The sequence below is a fragment of the Halictus rubicundus genome, chromosome 8 (genome assembly GCF_050948215.1).
Source record: "Halictus rubicundus isolate RS-2024b chromosome 8, iyHalRubi1_principal, whole genome shotgun sequence".
NCBI classification, from domain to species: Eukaryota; Metazoa; Arthropoda; class Insecta; order Hymenoptera; family Halictidae; genus Halictus; species Halictus rubicundus.
Window position 1 is genome coordinate 13,892,356 of NC_135156.1, and position 25,460 is coordinate 13,917,815.

Here is a 25,460-nt window from a genome sequence, read left to right on the forward strand (position 1 = left end):
GGTGCTGAGGTGGAAAAAATATTTATTCATGAAAGAAAAATTTTTTAAATTAATAATAACAGTAGCTAAATATATGAAAAAATTTAAGATAGTCTTGATGACAATAGCTCATTATTAAATTAATATTCAGGTTGGTCGCTTTTAAACTTCGATATGAGATCTGTATTTGTTCGAATTTTTCCGGATTTTCCATTTTTTACAACTAGAGTTTGCAACTATACAAACTTGGAAAAAAATAAAATACGTGTCATTACAATTAATATTATTCTTAATTTATATTAATTAGAGATTTTGTACACAAGATTTACATGTTAGTTACATATTTCATATAAAACAATTAAGCTGTACGGTCTAATCCTGGTTAAAAAAATAATGTGCGTTCAGTTTTATGATAAAAGACGGACCGGTTCTGTTCCAGGTAAGACGACACGGTTCTGTGTCATGCTATAAAGACGGACCGGTTCTGTTCCAGGAAAGACGACACGGTTCTGTGTCATGCTAAAAGACTGACCGGTTCTGTGCCATGCTAAGGCTGAGCAGATGTCAGCACTATATCGGGAACGCCGAAAACCCGGGCGTGAGCACTCTCATTCCTCTCTGCTTTCGGACGGTCTGCCTGTTGTTGATCCGTGGCACGGCCGACGTGCTGGTAAGTTATTTTCCAACGATAAAAATCCGAGTGTCAACAACCGACGTCGCGTAAGGTTAACATGTGAAATACCAGGTGTCAAGTGTTTGATTGCATGACATATATCGTTAACCTCCCACGATTCGGATTTTATGTCAATGCTAGATGTGCTAATTGTTTAAACTCGCGCAATTCACGCTCGCGGCAGTTCGTCCGTGTCATTCTCCTCACGACCTGTACTTAAATCATCAAAGTTCGAGTATTCATCGTCGTAATTATTCTTTACCATTCTTTTCGTTCACACTTTTCGGTCTTCCGCCCTTCCTCCCCCCACTCCGGTTTTCTCCTTTCTTTTGCCTGTTATCTCTCTTTGTCTCTCGCGAGTTTTCCCTCCTCTTCTAACGTTCCGTACAAGATGTCGAAAGTGCCAGGGGCGCTCACATGGGTACCGTATAAATTATTTTTATCGCTTCGGGACTACGGTAAAATGACCTGCTATTGTTAAGGCATTAAGGTTCGCACCATCGCAGCAGATGTTTCAAACGTCCTTTGAATTCGCATTTTTACACGAAATTCTCGGGTATTCCCGTCTTCGTTGGACGTGGGTCATTATTTCCTTCGCAAACCACCCTCTTTTCTGTAGTTATTTTTAAATCACCCGCGGCGCAGAACTATACATCGAAACTTTCGGAGATTGCTCTTTTCAAAGTGATCGAAGCATTTTTAAATTGAATGGGAAGAAACTTATTTAATTAAGCAAACAAAGCTGTGGATTATTCTAATTTAAATTTACACCGGTAAAACAAAATTGTGTAATAACAAAACCGTTCTTGGAATCATTTTTGTGGCAAACGTACTGTATTGTGTTTCAATATTTTCGAAAAACTCGAGTAAATGACAAATGATGTATCCTAATACGGTCTTCGGAAGAATCTTAATTATGGAATTACTGAAAGTGATCGAGAATGTGAACAATGTCTCTATAAATATTAGTTCAGCAAACAGCAACACGTCCGCTTCGTTGTCGCATATCGGAATGTAGTAAAAACTTTTCGCAACGTTCAAAGAGAAATCGGTTAGAAAAACGCTTATTTATCATTTTATTGCTCGTAATACATTCGCAAACGGCACGTCTGGAGCGTGGACTTTCTATCCGCGTGAAAGTAGATTCATTTTATATTTACGATTCTTAAATGTAGTACAACTTTGATAGTGTCGCATTTTTATTTTTATTGGGTTAATAATGATAATTTATTACTTTTTTTTTTAAAGATTATACACAATGGCCAATACTCAGGTGAATAGGGCTCGAAATATCAAACAAATCGAAAAACCTCGGCCGCTTAAGCTCAATCAACGCCACTCGACCGTCTGTCTGAATAGTAAGTTTTACTTTATTTTTCTAATGTATATTTATAGTCATTGTATTAAATTTAACGATTATATTTAACAGTGGAGGACATAGTGTCCTTAATCGACAACGTAGCAATGCGACTAACCAATGTCTTCCATGACCAAACGCTGCAAATGAGTGTGGTTAGAATGTGTAATCACCTGAAACTTTATGCCCACCAATTAGAAGCTATTTACAAAGGTATCAGATTTTATAATGGAAATACAAGTTAACACGTTCACTGCCGAGCGTATTTTATATTTCAGTTTCATTGTATGTTACATTTGAGTTTACAACACTAAAAATAAAAATATTGATATGTTCCAATGTACACTTATCATTTTAAAGCACTGTTATAATATTAATTGCAATTAAAGAATTATAAATGTTATTGTTCTCAAAGTTTATCGAGTTCGGTTGAGAATTCAGTACTGGTCAGTAGCGACCGCTACGGGAGTTGACGTGTTAATCGATTTGTGGACACTTTGATATTTTCTCCAACAATACTGAGTTGATACACAGATCAGCTGGACAGAGCTTTTGTGGCAATTAGAAATGGAAGTCAGGACGAAAAATTAGATCTGACGACTAGGGTTCACCTGCTGGAACTTATAGAGTTAAGAGCTAAGCAGTGGCGTCACACTGATTCCATGGATGAGTATTATACTCAGAGACTATCACATCTGGATAATGTATGTTTCTTATTTTCTTACTTTTCTTTTTAGATATATAAAATAACTGTGTCTTAAAAATATTCGTATAATGTTAACAGGCAGAAGCAACTCCCGACACACCTACAAACGTATTATCATCACCTTTGGCAATGTCTTCACCCACCGCAGCACCAATTTTGGGTCCTGGTGAAGTTATAAAGAATAGTGGGAAATTTGTTAAGCCAACACGTATTCCTGGGAAAAACTACTGTAAAGATGAAGTTGTTATACGTAACAGTGATTCCGGCAAAGGTAAAGAAAATTTAGTGTTCCTAATAGGATATGAATATTCCTATTAATGTAGTAGAAAGGACATATAAATATTTGTAAATTGTAGTACATGGCATATTTTCTTGGTGTCTTAATCATTTAATTTAATTTCAAGTTATCACGCACTATATCGTTAGCTCCAATATTTCTATGTTTCACGTTTTTCGTAGCTATTATAAGTAGTAAGTATTATTTTCCTACTTCTAAATTATTTGCACAAAAATATAGTGATGGGAATAAAAGGGCGGCGAGTTCACATGATCGAAGAGCTCAGCCAGACAATCATCTCCTTCCAGCGAGGTAAACAAATAATTTGCAGATGGCTTGATAGCATTATGCTCATGCATTTCGGAAATAACTAATTGTTTACTTTTTAAATGTCTGTTACATATCCTAATATTCTCATTACAACCAAAATTACATTTTACAAATAATAAAATAAAAAATTGTTTGTTTCTAAAGTTGAATTACATAAAATGCAATAAATAGAGTGAAGATGTACTTTGTTGAACAGTACATACATATAATATTTATATTTAATTTGTGTTTTAACATGTATTTTTACTTTTATCTGCATGAAACATATGTTCTTTATTAATTTGTAAAAAAATTCGTACACAAAAGTGATTGAAACCGTCCTGCTTGAGCTTCGGAAGTTTAATTGCTCACATCATTTTTTTATTGTGCTATTTTCAATTATTATCATGTGATCATCACCGAATATATCATGCATTGTGTTCGCAGCTTATTAAAAAAATATTCAGATAAGAATAAATTGTTATGAGCAGCATTTTCCTTTTTTAATACAAATAATGTTATTGCTTATATTCGCTTACGGTTTCCAATGCACATGAATATTAAATTATTCTTCTTTCACAGAATATCTCGTCTACAATTAATACCGATCTTATTAATGTTTTAATCCACCAATAATTTGTCTTGACATGTTTGGAAAGTGTCTATATTTATACATGATACATTAACCATAATACAGATCGCTTTTACGAAACAAACTTTGGTAATAACAAAGTTTCACGTGCAATATCAAAATATACATCTGTCTAAAATGTTCCTTTTTTCGTAGTAAACCCTGGAGCCAAAGAACGACTTGTCCAAATCACGGGTACTTCCGAGGACAAGATACAGTGAGTTTAATTTCCTTTAATGTTGATATTTAAACTTTGCAATACTTATACCTGCTATAATATTCAAACAGTTATGCGAAGGACTTGATAAAAGATACGATTCAACGAAATGCATCACCGGTGAGATTGGAGCAAGGTGGAGGAGAAAAGGGAGCAATGGGAGGTTCTAGTTCTTCGTTAAATAGCAGTGCATCGGACGAAAGCAACCGATTGCAACAACAACAAAACTCCCGCGCACGTTCGCTCCTCCACAGCTTCTCCACCAACGACGCCAGTATAGGCGAATACAAATACACGGTTACAGTTGGTAACCAATCCTTGAAGATCACAGGATGCAATCTGGATCTTGTTAGGGTAATCGTATTTATCAATTTTAAACCTCTACATAAAAGTTCACGATCGACACAATTTATTTCGTTCAATTACGCATTATGGAATATATTTTAATGTAAACTATGTGGGTATGTATCAGACTGCGAAGCTGGTTTTGGATGAATATTTCTTAGGAGATTCGAAAAACTTTACGAGCGGAATAGAATACTTTAATTTCGAAGAAGAGTCCGCTTATTCTGTCTCGTCTTCCAACTCACAAAAAACACCGTTGACATCAAGTACTACCAATGAGATGAGCCGAGAATTGATTATGGACAGTTCAGCCACTTCGGAAAGCGAAGAAACATATAAACCACATATCATTTCCGAAGCAAATCCTTTGACTCAGGAAGGTAAACGAGTACAGTCAAATATGCCTGACTTACTTTGTCCAATGTCTGATATTTAATCGAACATTTATTCAGTTCCAGAAGTCAGAGAACTCACGTACGAGTTTTTGTTGCTGTGTTCAACAGGTCCTTATGCTAAGCGACCGCCTGCGGACTGGGCTCGAATTCAAAAGGAGTGTCCCAACATTGTTCGCAAGGTACATCGACGTGATACGAATGCTAAACAACTGATGTGCAACAGTTTTACTTACTAATATTTTTTTACGTTCATACTCTTTAAGGAGGAAGCTTTGTGTAACATAATTAAAATTAAGTGATCTTTCGGAATTCTCGACAAAAAAATATTCACTGTCGAAAGAAAATTAATATTCGTTTAACGTGTGAATGTTGACGTTATTGGCATGTTAACGGATATTTCTTTTTTATATGTATATATATATATACATTTCATTTCATTTCGTTCTATACTTTATTATACAATTGAAGTCGCACGATTAAAAAACGTTATCAAAGATTCAATTTATAAGAAAAGTATTTAATCGACGTTTCAAATTTTACACGCCGACATAAGTACTGCGGGAATCAGTGTTTATTGATGGAGGCAAATGAAATTTTCAGGGTATGTAGTTTAAAGATAATACTATCGAATTAAAATATTTTCGATTTGTTACACAGGGTTTCTCTCTAAATGACTCGAAATTAATAATGCTCGTCCAAAAGTTAACTATGTTTCCAAGTTATAATTTGTTCTTGACACGGAAATGTGCTAATTCTAAAGTGACTGTTATATTTCTACTATGTCCGTTTTAATACTCTCATTGCAATATTTATTTCTATAGTATTGAAGACAAAGAATATAACGATAAGATAAGATTTGGCAGAAACAAATCTCTTACGTTAGTATGGGCAGGTTGTGATAAAGATATGGAGATTAACTATTAACTTTCTCAGTTAACATCAAGCTGAAAAATCGACTTTTTAAATGACGTACTCACAAAAGCATGCGCTAATGGATTTGTGCGCAAGACATATGTACTTAAACCAAAGATTTCACGTTACTACCATAGCTTAGTTTATATACTTACACTTACCAAAAAAGTCTTTGTGTTATCAGTATTATACGATAAATCTGTTATATATTTATAAGATATATACTTCTGATTACGTTGTTTAATAATTTTATATTCTAAGGTAAAACGCTTTGGACTTGTACTAATATATGCCAATATTTATATTAATATAAGATGTATATTAATATATATCAGTACATTGTATTAGTATAATCCATTCGTTTTTCTGTAGCTATGCCGTGATTTCGTATTGCATACTATAATTTTATTGAGATGCAAAAAACTATCTTTGAGGACATACTTCCGTTTTATATCGTTAAAATGGTGAAGATCTCAACGTTTCCTTTTTCTAAGTAGAAATATGCTTAATTATATAGATTGAGAAATTCAAAGTGGATAAGATGTATTACGCTACGAGACTGCTTTGACTCTTTATGTTCTTACTGTTAAATTATATACTTCGTTTTTTTTTGTTCTCCGTATGCATTAGTAATTGTTTAAATCGTTACATAGTTTACTATTGATTGAAGTTGAGGAAGGTATTCCTATTCTTATGTTTTTTTTTTTATTATTATTATTAAGTATTACAAGAAAAGTATTAAATTTTGTACACGATGTAAGAGATTAAAGATGATTTATAAACGAAACTATCATTGTAAAACTTCTTAAGATTTCAAAGATAATAATGCGTTTTTATTTGTTGTATTTTGAAATATATCGTGTAGCACCAGTGTTTAAACAGAACCGCGGTGAATTCCTCTCTCGCTTTAAAACGAACCGATGTAAAAAGCTTTATGACAGTATGTTAAGAAGGCATGCACGTTACCGTAAATCATTTAACACTTGCTTTATAAATCAAAACCGTGCTGCTTGTAACATCACGTTAAGGTAAAGTAAATCTACTGCTACGTTTTTGATATTGTTGTCAATTATTGTACAAATATATATAATTTGATTTAACAGACACCGATTCGCTGGTTCGAACCGGAAGCATACAAAGCTAAGGTAGCAGCTGCTGGTCTTGTTACGGTATTGTCCATTGGAGAAGGGGAAACGGATCCGGAATGAGATTGAAAATTTAACGCTTTTCATCTTCGTGAAATCGTATGTATTAATAATAATCTTTACATCGATTTTCGTTTCGATGTATTGTGATAAATCGAAAAAAAGAGGTTCAGTATAATATTTGTTCTTCAGTCAACAAATATGGAAACGCTAACAAACATTTATAATGAATATGAGCGAGACAATCGGTATTGCTCCATTCAAGTAGAGCAATATAAAATAACTAACAGATATATTGCCATAGATGTTTGCAAATCTGTGCGTGGTTGTATCTAAATTTTCTTTCAATGATGATTACACTTTCTAAGCATTTATGCTTTTGTATTATATATTTGTACACTGCAAATTCAGAATATTTCATTGTTAATTTATTTGTATTGAACACGTGAGCTGCAGTAATTATTTTTACCGTATTACTCGGTATCCGGCATACCAAATATACGTATCGCTTTGCGTCTCGTTAACAACATTGCTACTCAGATATTTTGAAGAATTATTTAAATACTTATGAAAGACAATAAGCACTTTGTACGATGTTAGCATAATAGATCAAACCAATGGATTCATAAAACCTATGAAAATGAAATACGTTTAGTATATGTTCAGAAATATTGTAACAGCATTTTTATTGACAAATATTATTGTTAATTAAATGTGTTAGGTATAAATTCTGAATAAGAGAAGAAAACGAAAGAAAAGATAACAAGAATTACACTAACAAAAAAAAATGGACACTGGTCCTCTAGTAGAATTAAAATTGACCATTTTAGAATGTAATTTACGTAAACATTCAAGAAAAAATTTTCTGTGTAACACTCTCTTGTTACACTATAACAAAAATAACAGATACTGGAACAAACAGTGATTTAGCCTAATCTAGTCTACCTATTTAAAAGTAGGAACTACCAATTTGGTAATTATTCTGCTGTGACATAACAACCAAAAAAAGATTTTATTCAATCTTGAGATTTTATATTTTATATACTAAAACGGTAATGCTATGTGCAGTATGATGTAAAAAGATGAAAACCATAATATTTTCCACTTTTAGACATTTCTATTTCACAATTGTGTGGATCATAAGTTTTAACTGTGCTGCACAACTTTTTAAGAAATTGATTTAGCACTGCAATTGATCCACCGTTGTGACTATGTCGGCCTTTTATCAAGCATAAAATGTTACTCTATAATATATATTATAATGTACTGCGATGTCTCCTCTTTTTTAATTAAGCTTGTAATATTTATTGAAAATGTTTCACTAGCCAGAATACAGTAACTTGAAAATGTATTTCTACATTTTTGAAATTGCTCTACAATGTCATTCTTTGCGTCCTATTTTAATCACTTATTTATTGTTTGTACTTTTTAAACGACTTTTTGTTGTTTTCATGTGTTTTGCATGAACATTTAGTGGGTTTTCTGGCTTGAAACATCAACAAGACGGAAAATTTTCATCTATTTATTTAATATGAAATGGAATCGTACTGCACGCACATGGGACGTTATGTTTGTAAGTTTTTACATCGTTTAATATTTATTACAAATTTTCACGATTATTTGAATTAAATTATTAGTAATTTATTTCTATTACCACTAACTACAGTAATAAATTATATTATTGTACTTTGCTCTTTAGTAATAAATCAATAAAAATCAGAATGTCTTTTTGATTATGTTTCTTGCACCTTAAGGTACTACAAACATCAAGTTTATTTTCAATTCCGTACACAATATGATATGAAGTATATATATGTATATATTTATATATACATATATACTGATAACTCAAGAGTTCGGTCGTAGTTAGTAAGAGAACGTGCAACATATTGAAAAAATGAACCAATCTGTCGACATTATAAGTTTTATTATTCTAGCATCGTATAGAAATGGTAATGTCCGAAATATACATATACGTTCAATTTGTGCACAGATCACATTGTACTAGATATATCGATTGCGTTTCCTTGCCATTCACAGTTTGTAAAAGTTAAAAATGTTATATCATCTGACGTTACGTGCATAAAACATTCGATATCAAAGGCCTACTCTCTGATTGCATGTTTCGTTTCAATAATCTATAAGATTAAGTAATTGCTAACCCCTATATTGCAAATAATTTCAATATGTAAGTTAAGAATGCGATATACATATGCATATATGTGTATCTTAAATTCAGTCTACTTATGTCATTATATAAATTAACATTCAGTCTATCACACAGTACCAGTTTTGCCCACAAAAAGTTTCTCTTTGCTGTTAATAAGAAAAAGAAATATAGTTAGAGATAGTATTAATATGAATTAATAGATAATTGAATATCTTCGTATTTCTAAGCAATAGTATATGGTGTATTTCATATAAATTAAATTTCGTTAGCTGCTATGTATTTTAGCTGGAACTTTCAAGGTATTACAAAACTTATATCTAATCTGAGAAACTGGTTCTGTAGCATGTCAGACTATTAAATTACACAATTAATCGTATAATGATTGGCAGTTTCGTGAGAATAGTGGTCTTTAGTAATATTGGTAGAAGTGATGATAGTAATGATGGATGATGATGATGATAATAATATAATAACAATAGTGAAATGGATCAATTCATGCCGAATACTTTCAAGTAAAGTAAGCCAACGTGCAATCAACATAAGGATTTTGAGAAACCACCATTCTAATTATACATTCGTATAATTTTGTTATTGTAATTTTCTTAAATATACTTATATATATGTATATATATTCATATATATACCTATATATAATTATGGATGTAAATAATCGAGTATATTTATATGTATATAACATAGTCATAGGAATAGTTTGTCAGTGACGAGCAATCGGTAATACGAACAAATACGAGACATTAGAAATCTAAGTAAATATCTTTTATCGATATTTACGATATATTTAAAATTAGTAGCATGTTAAGTCACTTTAATTGAAATAATTACTCGTCGCTGTTTCACATTCCAAGATAAATAGACAATAGCACGATTTATTCTAAGTATGATTTACTTATGCTTGTAACAAATTAATGTGAGATACTTCATGTTCTTAAACATTCATATGTAACTTGAGTCCCATTAGTTACATAAACAAAGATATTCTTTTTCCCCTTAGAATTAAGAATTATAGAAACTATTGCAACTGATTTACATATTTTGCTACTAAAAACGTATCAGTGTCTACCGAAAGTCACATCGATCATTCCTCGAATACAATTTTCAAACAAAACTAATTTCGCTTGAAAATTTCTTATTGCTAAGTGAGCGCGATAAATTAGGTTTTAAAATATTAAAACCAACAGTTTTCTTTCAAGAAGCTTATCATGGCGATTACAAGGTTCGTATGTGTACAAATATTAAAAAAAAGTTAAAGATACACTGTGTTCACATTTATTATAGTCTAAACATTGTTTTATAAAACATAAATCGCTAGAAGCGATGATCTACTTTTTAAATACATTACTATATCATAATTATTTCCTGGGACATTATATATTCCGATTCTGTTTGCTAACCAAAATTTCGTTTTCAATAAACTTGGTACTAAAAAAAAATTCATATAGAGCGCATGTCTCTAATACTCTAAACATTCTAGACTTTCTAGAATGTTGTAATGCACGGTGTAAATGACTTTCCACTGATGATATTATACATTTACGAGAAAAGTCAGATTAAACGAATATAAAATTACCTACTCGTTTGGCAGACGCGTTAATTTTTTTATCGATCTAATACAAGTACACTCTTCTTCTTTCCTTCGTCGGCTGGCAAAGTTTTCACGAATAAATTCTATTTACAATGCAACAGCCCATACACTTGTGTACACTTCCTAAATTTAAAGGTCATGAAATTCTTGTACTATTGAAATAATCCATACATATATGTCCTCTAAACTTAGACCACTTGCATGACATCTTGTTTTCATATTTCCCTTTCTTAGAATTCACACACACCAGAAATTTCTATCTAAAGGATGTAAAATTGTGTCAAACTATTAAATTTCCGTGTTCAATAGTTGTAGGATCAATTGAAACAACGCCTATATGCAAATGCGACCGCTAAAATTGTTTTTAACTCAATCATTGCTAAATAATTCGAGAGCTAAGAGTATGTGTCGTTATTACACACCGATTACAATATCTTCATCGAAATTTTTAACGCAGTGTCCTATATAAAATATGTCCCTCACTTTTGTTTTTTATCATTTTGTAAATATAGAAAATTATACCATTACTTTTTTCTCCTGATTATTAAAACAAAAAATTCACTAAATACAATCAAAGGGAATTATTTTCTTGTGAAATAACTGGTTCTTTACAGGGTTAAAAGACATATTCCGGCCCTGCCATGTCTATTGCCCATCTGAACTTATCCCTCTGTGTTTTGTTGTAAATTTTCTCGATTGGGACATTATTTTTCTTGCACCTAAAAATATTAAGTCACATGTTTTACTACGAAAAAACGCATACTCCGTGAAAACAGTGTAAGATAAAAAAATTACCATGCAACACTAATCCTAGGATCAAGATAATTCAGCTTGGAGGTGCCCAACGCAATTTCTTTATTTTCCTCTTTGTCCGTTGCTTGCACCTCCAATTTAGTCAATTGTTCTTTTAATCTATCCAGAGCTTTCTTCTTCTTCTCATATACACTGTAACATAACACACATAAAATAGAATAATTCTCATTTCCAAATATCAAATGAATAATAATTACGTGTATCTTACACTTTTTCTTTAACAGAGCCATGCTTAGCATCACGTTTAGCATCCTTCACTGCAAGTTCTGCGTCAGCTATAGCTTCCTTCTTGGCTTCTATCTTTGCTTTAAGATTTTCCATAGATTTCGCATGTGTCTTCGGCACTGAACGCTGATGGTTACATAGGATTGCAACTGCTCTATTTGCTCTATTATATGACAAAATCTTTTCCGCTTCTGTGTCTTCAGGATTTGTCAATTTATCTAATTGTTGTTGTAGCGTCCATGACGCGTTGTATGTTCTGAATACTTTAGCAGTAAGACCTTCCATCAGTTCATTCAAGTGCTTATTCATGACGGTTGTATTGAGACGATCGAATAAATCATCGGCGGGCGATTTGTTCTCCATAAAAAGTTGTAAATTCTTAAATACTCGCTTTTCTACTGGCACTTCATTGTAGTACCTTATTGAATCCTTACCTACAAACAGATCAGTGTAGGAATGTGCATACATATTAAACCGAATGAATGTATCTATGTAATTTCACCAAAGAGGAAGTGAACGTACCTAAGAAATCAAATACAACTACATATTCCTTTCCATCCTTTTGTTCATGCAACGAAATGTGTTCTACTCGCAAAGAACAACAACCTACAGTATCTGCTTGATCCTCATCCTTTTCGTTACCAGCTCTCAGAGCTAATTTATCTATAAAGTACAAGGCAACAGCTCTCTGCCTTATACGCATTTCTTTACTCTTCCAGTCTTCCTTATATTCGGCACGAATTTTATCTATAGATTGTGCCAATTTCCTAGCAGTCTCATACTTCTGCCAATCTTTTTCACCCTTCAGTTTACTCGATGGATTAAGCATGACGTATTTCACTTGCCCTTGAATATTTTCGGTCCAAGAAGCAAGCCACGTGACGTTAGGATCATGTCGAATTTCTTTCCATTTGTGGCCTGGCGGTGGCTTTGGTACATTAGAGTCTTTGGAACAATTGATAAGAATATCTTCAGGCACGACCCTCCTTTTTAGTTTACCCATTTTGGGATGTTCGCCACGGCCTCTGAACAAGCCAGGAGGTTCAATCTTGAAATTACCTATCTTTTCTTTATGCCCATCGATAGTACAAAAACCATATTCTTTCTGAGTCTTCTCATTATCCTCCTTTATTTTCTGCTTTTCTTCTTTTGTCATTGCTTTTCGTTCTTCGCTCTTTTGAAGGAAATACGCATGCATCTGCTTGAAATCACACTTACTTAAGTCAACTATTTTAGCTCTCTCAGAGTCGGTCATTACTTCTCTCCAATCGTGGAAGAAATTAGTATTGAATGCAGGTTTTGTAGTATAATCATGATCCAGCATGCGTGCATAGAAAGTAGCAACTTCCTCTGCATCTTGACTCAATTTCATCTCTTTACCATTGTAATAAAACTTAACGTCTGGAGGAAGAGGTTCATATGCAGGTGCGAATACGGGTCCTTTGTGTTCCAAGAATGTCCATTTTGTTCCATCATTCTTCTTTTCTTCTTCCCACCTGGACAGATTATTTTCTTGTTTAATTTACTCGAACTGTTTCAACATTTATTATGGCGATATTAATACAGTCGAGAAAAAAAAAAGAAAATCTTAAAGACCTTATCAAACTTAACCTTAAAGGTCGTACACATTCACGAATTGTACTGCAAATGTTTGGTTTCTGATAAACATTACGAATTAAGGTTCCGGAAACGATTATCGTCAATTTAGAAATAATATTAAACATTGCTAATCTTATCTTAGATCAATATGTGAATTACTCATTTTCTAATTATCTTACTGTACGATACTATACAAGCAACTGCATCAAGCTCCTCACGTTACATATACGACGAAACGGGGTTAGGTAACATAACCTCGTGCACCACATGGACGCGGGATTTTTAAACGATAATAATAGTTTACCATTTCCAAACTTCCAGTTCCTCTTCTTGTTTCTTCTTCCGTGGACTTGGGTTTTCCCCTTTCGATGTTCTTGCACCTTTCTTTTTTGGCTTCTAACGGGACATTGATTAAATATATTAAAATCATGCAATATAAAATTATTTCATTGATATACGCAAACGAATACATTACTTGTTCAACTTCGTCTTCATCGTCCTCGTGCTTTCGTTTCTTCTTTTTCGTTTTTGTTTCACTTTTCTTAGGCTTTTTGCGCGCAGAAAGAGGAAGGTCATCATCTTCCCCATCAGATTCGAGACTTCTTTTAATACTTGTGGAGGTCGCAGATCTTGCACTCTATACAATTTTTTATTATATATAAAATTGTTGTGTAAAGTATTCTTGTCAGTCGATGCATACATTTTACCTACCAAAGGCACATCTTCATCCGAATCTTCTTCAGTTTTAATAGTTGTGTTATGGAGGTCTGAGAGTCTCGTATCATTTCCATCAGTTGAATCCATACTAGCTTCCTGCTCGTTAACAGGCTCTTCTTCGTCATCTTCTTTAATGTACAATGGTTGTTCTCCACCACTGTCATCGTCATCTTCTGGTTCAATTTGCGAAACTTGCTCCTATAACATATTATTTAGCTCAAAATTTGTTACAATTATAAAAAAACCTCAAGTTACAAGTTATACCTCTTTCATCATCTCTTGTTTCACAATTGAGCCTACATTCACATAATGGAGCTCTCCAGCTTGTATGTGATTAGGTTTCTCATCCATTGGCTCTTCTTTCACTTTAATATCCTCCTTCTCTTTTCTATCCTTCTCTTCCTTATGCTTAGCTGCAAGTCAGGAAATATTAATATACAATTACAGTCGAACATAGCTACTAACTTTGTAAAGCTACAACTAACATTTCTCTTTATCGTGTCGATGACGTTCTTTGTCTTTGTCATGGCGATGTTTATCTTTACTGGATAAACTATACTTGTCTTTATCTTTCTCAGCAGAACGATGCTTTTCTTTGTCATTTGTATGAGATGTTGAATGTCTATCTTTATCTCTGTCCGATGAATGTTTCTTTTCCTTTTCCTTTTCCTTTTCCTTGTCTTTGGATATGCTTTTATCTTTATCCTTGTCCCGCGAACTTGAACTTACGCTATGCTTATCCTTGTGTTTATCTTTGTCCCGGTCTTTGCTTTTATCTTTGTCCTTGCTGGAACTATCCTTATCCTTGGAACTACTATGATGCCTGAAATTGTGTTAATATTTTTCTTGGTAAAAATGAAACAACAAAAATAAATAAAAAGAATTATTTTTGTTGAAGAACAAATCGGTAAAGTTCGTTCACCTGTCTTTATCCTTGGAACTAGAGCTAGAACTAGATTTGTGATGATGTTCCCTGTCTTTGCTCTTATCTTTCTCCTTGTCCCTACTTGAGGAGCTACTGTTCTTATGCTCTTTATCCTTGCTCGAGGACGAGCTACTCTTTCTATCCTTATCCTTGTCTTTGCTACTGTTACTACCATCGTGTTTATCCTTGTCTTTAACAGAACTGGAACTGTGTTTGTGCTTGTCCTTGTCTTTATCTCTGTGCTCACTTTTATGACTTTTATCCTTATCCTTACTCCTCTCTTTGTCTCTGTGATCCGACTTATGAGATCGTTCCCTGTCTTTATCCTTATGCTCCGATTTATGTTCCCTTTTCTTATCAAATCCATTGGACATGCCATTTATATGAGTATCTAGAAATTTGTAAAATATAATATTTTAATCGTTAAAATAATTATATACAACTTAATTAAAAATTAATAATATTAAGTACAAATTCATTGTTTAGTAAACATATAAGAATATTGAAATTTTATCATTTTTAAGCAAATATATTTTTTTATAAGCAATTAAACATATAAATTTGTTTATGATAATTACTATATAGACACGTTTCTTAAGTTCATGTTCATACATTTTTTCGAAAATTTCAATTCCAATTAATTAATAAAGAATTTCGCGTAATTCCTGCATGGTGGGGAAAAACTCCGAAAAGTTTTCAAAGTACAGAATGCAAACAAGTGTCAATTTAAAAAACCAATAATAATAAAATTCGAATCGCAGGAAGCTGTAAATTGTCCGGTCTCTTCGACCGAATCTAAACACGTGTCAGACCGGTAGGGTTGTTGGCAGCCCGAGTTCTTTGATCGTCGCGTCGAACTTAGCTTTTATGCTGCAAAGTTCCAATCTCATCTATATCAGAACACGTATGTTAAACCGCACGTATAAAACGGCTTACCGCTGTGATTTCCAGTCGCATTGTTGATCTCCTTGGTCTTTCTTTCCTGAAAACAATGAAATTCGCATCAGAACGCTACCTTAATAAGAGCGACGCATCGTATATTAAGGCTCGTGGTGCTATCGGACTTAACGTCTGGCGATGCGAAGCGAGCCAGGTAGGACTTAGTCGCAGACGCCATTTTGGGACTTAGAAAAATTTCGCGTCCACGGCTATGCCTTGCGCCCAAGAGGAAAGCGGCGTTTCAAAGCGAAATATCGAAAAACTATGCACGTGGGTGAACGCATCGAAACGAATAGACACGGAATCGTTACTTACTGGTTCGGAATTCGGCTGCGTTGTTGGCTGCTCGAGCTCCATTTCTCGTGCAAACGCGACTGATAGACTCTGGTAACGCGAGGTCTAACAGAAGCGAGGGAAGTAAAGAGAACTGGGAACACACACAACAGTCTGTCGCTACTCGACTATACACTCCGCGCGAGACTGCAGACGGAGCCAACGCTTGGAGCGTATAGGAGACACAGTCTAAGTATCGAAAATCTCTAACTGCGCATGCGTCGCATTGGCTCCGCCTCTTCGATTCCCGATATAACCCTTCGCCCCGCAAATTCTAACTGTTTATTCGTTCATATTCCGTCTCAGTAACATTGGATATGAACGTAATACGTACAATTTCAATGGTAAACGTCCCGATCGAATAATTATTTATCGAGATGCAGACCGAACGTGTTCCAACGTCGGTCAAATATCGTATTAATTATGTATAAATAGATTACAAATTTTGTTCGTGCGTCACAAGTTTCGATTGCAGCCAGACGACACTGCCATAACTTGAAATCGAACAGTATCGAAGCTCGTCGTATGTGCACGGTTAAGATGTTTTGTACCAGTACGATAAATTAAATATTAATACTGCGATGGCGCAGTAACGATGGTCTGTTTATTATCATAATGAATGTATATTTCCTTCGAATTTTATTGCGCCTAAGAAAGCTTCTGATACAGTAGATCAGATACATTTTTTTCTTGATAGAAAATTAAATACAGGAGAACTGTAACATTTATTTCTTATAAATGTAATAGTTATTAACCTTAGCTGCTAAATGAGATTCTGTAGTTCTTACATGGATATATATCAAATTATTTCGCACATATTAATGCATGATAAATACTTTATACAATCGTGTTGTTATGTAAGTAAATTCATAAATTGGTTTAATTTCACCTTTATATAAACAGTTTGTATAAATTATATTTTATACAGTCATACAGATGAAAATTTATAGTACATATTATACGTACGATCGAAATTCATTAAAAATTATCTTATAAAATATCACTAACTGTATACTACAGTTACAAGTGCATGTAACTCTATAGCAACAGACTAGTTTGTACAATACAAAGTCAATTATAATACGTTGTTTAAACTTCATTTTCAAACTATTCCTAGTACTTTTAGTTCCTAATTAGTTTTTAATTTTAATTTTAATTTTTAATTCTTAATTTTTTTTTAATTTTTTTGCCTCGCTATTCATTACCATTTTCGTCTTTTTAAAAGCAAACACGGCATACAGTGCTGAAAATAATAGAATTAACATTAGAACGGCGTCAACAATATTAATTTTCATACGTAGGAGAAATGATTTCTGATATACTAACAAATAACTTCCCACTCTGTTTTCGACAAAGTGCCGATTTTACGATGACCTGGCAAGTTTTGCATGTACTGCACTGCATGCTGATAGTCCTGCGTAGGCTGACCAAGAAGTGGCACACCATGATACGGTGGATACGTTTCTAAAGCGTGCATTGTGCCAAGCAATGATCTACCTTCGCATTTCATACGTTCGTAATAGCTATCAAATCTGTAAATTAATATTTGGTGTTTAGTTCGTGTAACCTTACATGCTTTGTCACGTTAGAGTTAGAGTTTACGTTTACCTTTCAAATTTCACTAATTCTAAACCAAATTTCGCAGCTAATTTGCAAAGTAGAGGCATATAAACAAGAAACTCTGGACAATTGACAACACCTTCCAACTGAAAGTTGTATTTAGCGCCGAACAATGGTGGCTTTTCTTTATCACATAAAAATTCTATGTTATAAACCTCATTTCCAAATGTATTACCATCGGTTTTCTGCCACCTGGAACTGGTAAAGGAAAGAAAATAATGATTATATTTGCTTAGTATTACAATGCAACTGTTAGTGTGCATCAAAGATAAACATACACTAGATCATATGTATCTGGAATAGTTCCAATGAAGTAGCCTCCTGTTTTAAGACATTCGCTAGCATTTCTCAACATACATTCCGCTTGTTGCAATGACTCAAAGCTGTAGTGTAATGCAAACTGGCAGCTGACTAGATCGAACTGTATACTAGGGTCCTTATATTTTTCCCTTAAACGAACCTGAAACACTTCTTTATAGAGAACTTCCATAGGTAAAGTGTAAAACGAAAAATGTACATTTTTCTACACAAAAAGATATACCTTTGTGCAGTCAGCTGCTATAAATTCTGCGGTAAATATAGGATCGAATCCTCTGTCGTTTGAACTTCTGTTTAATATATCATTATATCGATGTTGACATTGCTCAATAGAAGTTTCAGCTATATCGGCACAAATCACATGTCTTACATTTGCTTTCATCCATTTTATTAAATCTCCTCCCTTCCCACAACATATATCTAATACTCTCGAAGAAGATCCGTGCACTTTATCCTGCTTATTAAAATATTCAGCTGCAATTTAAATGACTTTTATTATAGGTTGAGAAGAACAAAGTTCTTTCTTATAAACACAGAAGGATCAGAATCTTACATATCAGCATGCTCTTAATCCAATTGTTAAAATTCCTCATATATAGGATGCGACTCTGATTCCTGGACGACAAGCCCTTATCTTCTATAGAGTTATAATGCTTTGCAACTAATATCGTATGATCTCTACTGCTGCCACTCGATAAGTCTGAAGGAGTATTGTTTTGCTGTAATTTAAAAATTGTGTTTCATGAAACGGAAAATATTTAATGCATAAAGAAAATGCTACGTAAACAGGGACAGGGTATTAGACTGTAGATGAGAGAAAATTTAAAGAGATGATTATTTCTTTTATTATTAGCAATTAAAGATGTCTCTGATTTACTAAAATATTATTCGAAAAAGATTTATTGTTTTTGTACATTTCGATTTCGTTGAACTGGGTAACATTCTTATTTTTGATTTGCGTCTAACGTTGTCGTAACAAATCGTCTCTTGAATTTTTTACCACCTGTTGCCAAATATTTTGTATATTTTTACATTTTTATCTATTATTTCGTCCATGGTCACACTTTATTACCTTCAGTGATTCTGTTTCTAGTTTCCTTTTCAAACCAGACGATTGTGAACTAGATTCGATCGATGGCTTTGCAGATTCTTGCTCTGTTGATACATCATCTTGTTTTTCTTTGGCCTCCTTTGTTGTTTCAGTACAAGAGGCAAACATTTTAGTGTACAAAACAATCCCGGGTGAATTTTATGATACAATTTCTATATTATCTTAATCAAAGCTCGTGCACGCTAAAGGTTGTTGTACTATAAACACTTTTGCATGGAACATTACAATATTCCAAGTTTAAACAAAAACAAATGGTGTTTGTAATAATATGCTCGGAACACGTTGTAACACGATGATTGCAGCGCCTACACTAAGCTTCAACCTCAACCTCGCTTTATTTCTAACGCAACGGACCGGTATTATCAATGCTGACAACGTAATGTATGTTTTATAAAATTACCCTGCAACAAAGATTAATTAAATATTCTCATAATGCATTAATATTGTGATTAATCTCCTTCATTTACGTATAAAATATATCCGTGATATTCGTGTGAAATTTTGTTGTACGTGAAATTATCGCTGTGATACAGAAATTATGGAAAGAGTGAGGTACAAGTGTATTTAATGTGTACAGACATTACATGTTTATTATATAAATTCTTCTGAAAAAAGACATACACTTTATAAGGTGATAATCTTGATTAAACAAATTTTTTTAGCGACACATAAAAATGTGCTTGAATATTGATAATTTATTACATATGTTTATTTACTTCAGTGTTACCAAGTATTTAGTTTTACCCACACGTATCTCATGATATCTTCAATGGTGAATCCACGATATTAGAAGAGATGAACAAACGAAAATTTTATTGTTGCGAAGATATAGTACGCTGTGCAACAGAAAATTTATATATTACGTTGAAATAGCATATTTTTACGAAGTTGGTATGTAAACACGAATATTTCTTTTACTACCTCTGCACAGTCTCATCTATTATCTGATCTAGATTTGTTATGTATATGACACCCTTATCTAACAGCTTATCTAAAATTCAATAAGAAGCCAAGATAAATAATAGTATTTTACTTTGTTGTCAGCAAAAATCATGGTTGATCTTTTTTTTTACAGACATTTCAAACATTATATGTATAAAATTTATTTATCAAGCTATTAAACGTCTCGCACAATTTGCTCAATTGATACGTTCAATTTTACATCTATTAAAGATCATGGATACATTCCCTGCGCAAAGGTACGAGACCAAAATTGAAACTTTTGAAACATGCATGATCGATACTACAAATCAACAGCAAGGGATATCGCAAACAGTAAGCGAACAAGCTTCTCAAAGTATCGAGGTAGGGAATCAAGAGAATCATGAAACTCCTACTTTGCATCAACAACAACAAGAGTCACCACAACAACATCAAGATCAAACGAATCAGATTTCACAGATTCAATCGAACGCTCAACAAAATATGACTCTTACACCGATTCGATTGCCAGCTATTCTTGATGGAGAATTCTTTACTGTAATTAGAGTTGAAGATACCAATGTTACAGTACGATGTTTACAGTGCCAGAAACACTTGAATGGAAATTTAAAGTCTACAGGAAATTTTTTAAGTCATATTAAAGTAAGACATTGTAATATTTAGAACGTTCAAGTTTCAACTTAGTGATTTTGTTCATTAATTTAAGTGTTCTGCAGAGGGTGCATCCATTTATGGTTGACAAAATCAAATGTAAATCGAATCAAAGGAAACCCGCGATGATATACATTGACTTGTCAGGTGACAAGTGTCCTGAACTGGTTAGAACGAAACGAGGGTACAGAAAATGTTATAAATCCGTAAGTTAATTATTTGTAAAACTTTTTTAACATAGAAATTAAAATGTCATTAAAATTAAAGACTGTATTTATGTAGGATTACCAGCCAGGAAACGAAGAGACATATGATCAGTCTAATGAATGGAATGAATCTCCATTAATTCGTAGACATAAGTCAGATGAAGCTGAATCTACTGATCTCTTGAAAATATCGCATAATAATTCATTTGTAGTGGAAGATGAGTTTGATGCGATTGGACGGAATGTAGCAGCAAAACTTAGGAATATGAGATTAGACCAAAGAATTATAGCTGAGAAATTACTAAATGATATTCTGTTTGAAGCACAATTGGGAAACCTTCACAGAGACTCTAATATACATGTATGAGATACATGATTCTCCTGCCCAAAGAATACTTATGTGTAAATGAATGATGTGAATTAGATTGAATAGGGAAATGTAAGGAAACATATATTTTATATCAAATCAAATTTATTAATACTTCTTTATTAATTGTATTGTTATACCTCTTTAATGATAATAATTTTAAAGTGATTTTTCTGCCAAGATTAAGCAGCGAGATATAAACGATGTGATGTACTTATTCTTTAGTTTGCTTCACAAGTATAGTGCTTCAGTCGAATAATAAGTATTTCAATCAAATGTCTAAAAAGTCTTCAAAACTAAAAACACAAATTGAAAGATATCTAATAATAATAATATAATATAATATATTATTAATATACAATATAATATAATATTATATTATATTCTATCATAATATATATATTATTAATATATAATATTATGTTATATTATATATATATATAACAAATATTCTTTATATTTTAATACTTATAAGTATTCGTATAGATATCTAGAATTATCTTTGTATATAAATGCATAGTACTGTAAATACTACTGTACAAGTATAAAATTCGCAGATTAGAACAAATGCTGCCGAATATACCATTTGTAAAACTTTTTTAAAAGAATCACATTTCTATAAATATTACATAGATATAGCTACTTGTAATTTATAATAATGTATGATAAACACATTTTTAACATACTATCTAGTAGTTGTTATCAGTCCTTAATGTATTTAATTTTATATTACAAAAACTCTTTAGTAATTGTAATTATATTAACTACGTTACGATCACGTTACTAAACAATTTTTCAATGCAACTTTGCATAGAAAGTGAAACTGAACCTCACGTAAATACAAAAACCGATAATGTTAATGCAATTGAAAAAGAGATTAAAGCATTCTTAAAATCACATTTTAATGAAATTTCTACCACGAAATAACATTAATTGTTTGTCAACTGGTATATATTCTACGTTTCTTTGGCTTAAGTAGAACGCAATAAATCACCGTCGATGAAATACAGAGCGCCATACTTGCAAATATTACATAAAATACATATGAATACCAAAATCCATCCCAGTCTGCATAAAAGTACCACGCTAATGTTATAAGCGTATTTTGTAATATTACAAAGACATAGTACGGTAGCAGCCACTTGTCTGCGTATTTAAATTTGATTCTGTACTCGATCAAACAGACTATATAAATTAATCCCAGCCATAAGTTAACAAAAAAAGTGATGGCATCGTAATATTTCGTATAATAAAAAAGGTACAACAACATAATTCCATAGTGTATAGTAATAACAATAGCTAAATAAACTGGATAAAATTCGTAGAACACGGTAATAGCAAGTATACGTGCTAGAATAAAACAAAACCACCATAAGAAACATAAAAACTTCCCTACAGGGTCATCCTCTTCTAAACCTTTCTTTGTATACCTTCGTTGCGGAACTTTTAAATTGTGCAACGTATCCGACCCTTTGTTTGTTTCTGCATCAGATGTAGTAAGTACATTTTCAGGCTCTGTTTCTGTTATTGTGCAAATCGAATCTGGTCTTGGTGGAGCTGGTACATCAGGAACAGGTAAAGGTGTGACTGTGGTAATACCCCGTAACGGCGTAGGAGGTGGTTTAATCTGCACGTTTTTTGGCGGTAACGGTGGTGTTAAAGATATTTGACGGTCCAAAGAAATGTGAGAATCAATTTGTTTCTTATCCTCATCTTCCTTGGTAGATTCGTTACATTCCTTTGATTCCTCTGTCACATTATTCGCATGGACATTGTCTTCCTCTTTTACATCGGATAATTTTAAGGGAGTCTTTTCTTCAAGATCACAGAGTTCCTAATTATACAAACAAAGTATGTATTTTCAGAAAATAATTCAATCTGTTGAGGCTAAAAGTGTGCAAGAACCCGAAAATGTTGGGTACCCGATGGTTGGGACGGGTGGGGTCGAGAGAAGTCAGGTTCTCTCAGAATTCTGGACAATTTTCGGGATTATTCCTGAGAATTTTCGAGAATCCCAATATATTCGACAACCCTAATATGCTTAGGAATCACGATATATTCGAGAACCTATCCCGATTCCAAATAAAATTTCCGACCTGTCCTGACCGGACATTTTTATGTTCTCGCACACCTCTGGTTGAGACGTATGTAGAATATATTAATATACCTGAACACAGTATTTTTTTAACCACATTGCCCATGGTAATTTTCTACCATTAACACGTTGGCTTTCGAATCTTTGAAAGGAGGTAGTTTGAATAGCTACTATCACAATGGACATAAGAATGGAAAGCACTTTAATAACAACTGTAAAAAGAGAAGTATTTATTACAATTAGTATTACTCTCACTTTTGTAAAATAATTGTTGTTATATGTACTATACACAATAAAATAAATGAAAATACCAGACTGATGACTCTGATGGTACGATGATTCACGAAAGAGTAAATGTGTTTGGAAGATAGCTTGAGGAGCAGCCTGGAACCAAGCTTGTAAAAAAAGGTATAGTTCTATAGCTGCTGGTGCAGCTGCTATATCTAGAGTCTTAGTTCTCTCCTTGCCAGATAATATAATAGCGTCCACAGATAGCACAATGAGGCTTGCATACCTGGACAAACAGTCATTAATTACTTTTAAAAAACTGATTAACATGTTGAGTGACTGATAATAATTATTAATAACTCTGGTTATTGTGCGAAATACATAAAATTCACATGGTAGTCAATGTGAAAGCTAAATAGAAAAGAAAACAATAATACCTATATAGTGAAAAAAAGACAAATCCAATCAACTGACATAGTTGAAGACAGAACCAAACAAAGACACCTTTAGCCAATTTATCGTCATCTGTCATCCACCAATCTGGTCTTGAAACAGTAAGCATAAAATATGTGGCTGCTGGTGCATACATGAAACCGATAGTACAATATCCCCATAATGGATTATCTTCTCTAAAATGTTGCACTGCGACTACCAAGTCGGCAGAGAAATGGATAATATAGACAAAACAAGAGATCAATGTTGGGATCAAGAAGACAAGATAGATCTGTTCCGTTGATTTTAAAGGGACTTGTAAAAAATGAGTAGACTTCTTTTTACAAACTGACTTTGTAGTGTTTGCCATTTTTTGAGATCAGGTGAATTATTTTCACCATTTCATTCCTTGTTGTCTGCAGGTATTCTTTGCAGTATTTAAATGTCCGTTTAAGTATTTAACGATCATGGGATGCGCTAAAATAAAAGACAACGAAATATAGCAAAATGTTGCATTCTCGTCTAAAAAGTAGGCGCTTTGAAAAATTAACATACATTACCCAAATAATGTTGAAAGTTAATTCATTCTTTATTCGCAAGGGAAGACAACGTTGTTTTTATAACGACATCAATTACATAGATGTATCAGTGAAAGAATCTGTTTTATTATGATTTAGTACGAGATATATTTGTTATCTTACAAATTTTAAGTAAACTTCAGATGTGTTGATGCAGTTCTCGAAAAATGGTACAGTAATATAGTACAGTACTATAACCACGTTCGGATTGACACACAAAACATGAAGGTAAAGATTACATACAACACGTATCGAATATATTGGATGATTAGTCAGCGTGTGAAACAGAGTAGATAGTTCGATAAGATTTCATTTTTCTGATGTGTGATAGCGCGTCTTCAGATATGGACGCTCCCTGAGCGAATTATTGAAAGGACAATCATGAACTAGTGTGAGGAGAGGAGTGGGAGGACCCCTTCCCTTTATGAGAGTACATATATGCATGTGTACGTGTGCATATATGAGAAAAACCTCGATCCGCATGCATTTCGTGAACAACTTGTGTCACAAATAGTACTTAAAATTGAAAATTCTTTTTAGGGAAAACGATGGAAACTGCAATCAATTTTCTTCTTATAAGTAATTCATAGTGTAAGTATAGGTACAATACATATATATATAGTTACAAATGGATTGTGTATA

The 25,460-nt window shown here is 33.0% G+C and overlaps 5 protein-coding genes across 14 annotated transcripts; 2 read left to right on the forward strand and 3 right to left on the reverse strand.

Moving 5' to 3' along the window:
* The first annotated feature begins 547 nt into the window (after positions 1–547).
* On the forward strand, positions 548–8,668 carry Mxt (Eukaryotic translation initiation factor mextil). 8 transcript variants are annotated; one of them, XM_076792442.1, is made up of 11 exons: positions 548–649; positions 1,901–2,010; positions 2,082–2,222; positions 2,544–2,713; positions 2,794–2,986; positions 3,233–3,304; positions 4,089–4,149; positions 4,221–4,503; positions 4,622–4,874; positions 4,947–5,068; positions 6,905–8,668. In XM_076792442.1, the coding sequence occupies exons 2-11, from the start codon at positions 1,911–1,913 to the stop codon at positions 7,007–7,009; spliced, it is 1,500 nt and encodes a 499-aa protein (XP_076648557.1). In that variant the 5' UTR covers positions 548–649; positions 1,901–1,910; the 3' UTR covers positions 7,010–8,668. The 8 variants fall into 8 exon arrangements, with proteins under 8 accessions (XP_076648557.1, XP_076648562.1, XP_076648564.1 ...); XM_076792447.1 differs by having other exon boundaries at positions 4,953–5,068; XM_076792449.1 differs by lacking the exon at positions 6,905–8,668 and adding an exon at positions 5,711–6,877.
* Positions 8,669–10,380: 1,712 nt separating this feature from the next.
* Top1 (DNA topoisomerase 1) lies at positions 10,381–16,423 on the reverse strand. Its single transcript, XM_076792433.1, has 12 exons — positions 16,253–16,423; positions 15,935–15,980; positions 14,996–15,389; positions 14,559–14,896; positions 14,338–14,486; positions 14,068–14,271; positions 13,832–13,993; positions 13,661–13,752; positions 12,280–13,253; positions 11,741–12,191; positions 11,515–11,664; positions 10,381–11,438 (listed from the first exon to the last, which is right to left on the reverse strand). The coding sequence occupies exons 1-12, from the start codon at positions 16,292–16,294 to the stop codon at positions 11,336–11,338; spliced, it is 3,105 nt and encodes a 1,034-aa protein (XP_076648548.1). The 5' UTR covers positions 16,295–16,423; the 3' UTR covers positions 10,381–11,335.
* A 472-nt stretch (positions 16,424–16,895) lies between these two features.
* Rnmt (RNA guanine-7 methyltransferase) lies at positions 16,896–19,629 on the reverse strand. The gene is made up of 7 exons (XM_076792450.1): positions 19,281–19,629; positions 18,762–18,927; positions 18,432–18,682; positions 18,169–18,350; positions 17,879–18,088; positions 17,597–17,802; positions 16,896–17,513 (listed from the first exon to the last, which is right to left on the reverse strand). Exons 1-7 carry the CDS (start codon positions 19,425–19,427, stop codon positions 17,437–17,439), a joined length of 1,239 nt encoding a protein of 412 aa, XP_076648565.1. The 5' UTR covers positions 19,428–19,629; the 3' UTR covers positions 16,896–17,436.
* Positions 19,630–19,810: 181 nt separating this feature from the next.
* On the forward strand, positions 19,811–21,836 carry LOC143356610 (uncharacterized). 2 transcript variants are annotated; one of them, XM_076792454.1, is made up of 5 exons: positions 19,811–19,950; positions 20,041–20,210; positions 20,395–20,903; positions 20,978–21,118; positions 21,195–21,836. In XM_076792454.1, the coding sequence occupies exons 3-5, from the start codon at positions 20,496–20,498 to the stop codon at positions 21,483–21,485; spliced, it is 840 nt and encodes a 279-aa protein (XP_076648569.1). In that variant the 5' UTR covers positions 19,811–19,950; positions 20,041–20,210; positions 20,395–20,495; the 3' UTR covers positions 21,486–21,836. The 2 variants fall into 2 exon arrangements, with proteins under 2 accessions (XP_076648569.1, XP_076648570.1); XM_076792455.1 differs by having other exon boundaries at positions 20,493–20,903.
* A 50-nt stretch (positions 21,837–21,886) lies between these two features.
* Positions 21,887–25,308, reverse strand: LOC143356223 (uncharacterized). Of its 2 annotated transcripts, none has more exons than XM_076791729.1 (5): positions 24,801–25,308; positions 24,246–24,717; positions 23,892–24,094; positions 23,653–23,792; positions 21,887–23,319 (listed from the first exon to the last, which is right to left on the reverse strand). In XM_076791729.1, exons 2-5 carry the CDS (start codon positions 24,608–24,610, stop codon positions 22,426–22,428), a joined length of 1,602 nt encoding a protein of 533 aa, XP_076647844.1. In that variant the 5' UTR covers positions 24,611–24,717; positions 24,801–25,308; the 3' UTR covers positions 21,887–22,425. The 2 variants fall into 2 exon arrangements, with proteins under 2 accessions (XP_076647844.1, XP_076647843.1); XM_076791728.1 differs by having other exon boundaries at positions 24,796–25,308.
* Positions 25,309–25,460: the final 152 nt, after the last annotated feature.

Excerpts from the sequence above, each read along its gene's own strand:
- Mxt (XM_076792442.1), top strand. The coding sequence starts at position 1,911 with ATGGCCAATACTCAGGTGAATAGGGCTCGAAATATCAAACAAATCGAA. Across the intron at positions 2,223-2,543 it reads ATTAGAAGCTATTTACAAAG|ATCAGCTGGACAGAGCTTTT; the intron begins GTATCAGATTTT and ends GTTGATACACAG. Across the intron at positions 3,305-4,088 it reads AATCATCTCCTTCCAGCGAG|TAAACCCTGGAGCCAAAGAA; the intron begins GTAAACAAATAA and ends CTTTTTTCGTAG.
- Top1 (XM_076792433.1), bottom strand. The coding sequence starts at position 16,294 with ATGGAGCTCGAGCAGCCAACAACGCAGCCGAATTCCGAACCA. Across the intron at positions 13,753-13,831 it reads ATGAAGACGAAGTTGAACAA|AAGCCAAAAAAGAAAGGTGC; the intron begins GTAATGTATTCG and ends ATGTCCCGTTAG. Across the intron at positions 12,192-12,279 it reads AGTTGTATTTGATTTCTTAG|GTAAGGATTCAATAAGGTAC; the intron begins GTACGTTCACTT and ends ATCTGTTTGTAG.
- Rnmt (XM_076792450.1), bottom strand. The coding sequence starts at position 19,427 with ATGTTTGCCTCTTGTACTGAAACAACAAAGGAGGCCAAAGAAAAACAA. Across the intron at positions 18,928-19,280 it reads TAGAAACAGAATCACTGAAG|CAAAACAATACTCCTTCAGA; the intron begins GTAATAAAGTGT and ends TTTAAATTACAG. Across the intron at positions 18,351-18,431 it reads TAGCAGCTGACTGCACAAAG|GTTCGTTTAAGGGAAAAATA; the intron begins GTATATCTTTTT and ends GAAGTGTTTCAG.
- LOC143356610 (XM_076792454.1), top strand. The coding sequence starts at position 20,496 with ATGGATACATTCCCTGCGCAAAGGTACGAGACCAAAATTGAAACTTTT. Across the intron at positions 20,904-20,977 it reads ATTTTTTAAGTCATATTAAA|AGGGTGCATCCATTTATGGT; the intron begins GTAAGACATTGT and ends AGTGTTCTGCAG. Across the intron at positions 21,119-21,194 it reads ACAGAAAATGTTATAAATCC|GATTACCAGCCAGGAAACGA; the intron begins GTAAGTTAATTA and ends GTATTTATGTAG.
- LOC143356223 (XM_076791729.1), bottom strand. The coding sequence starts at position 24,610 with ATGGCAAACACTACAAAGTCAGTTTGTAAAAAGAAGTCTACTCATTTT. Across the intron at positions 24,095-24,245 it reads GTCTTTTTTTCACTATATAG|GTATGCAAGCCTCATTGTGC; the intron begins GTATTATTGTTT and ends CTGTTTGTCCAG. Across the intron at positions 23,793-23,891 it reads CCATCAGAGTCATCAGTCTG|TTGTTATTAAAGTGCTTTCC; the intron begins GTATTTTCATTT and ends CTCTTTTTACAG.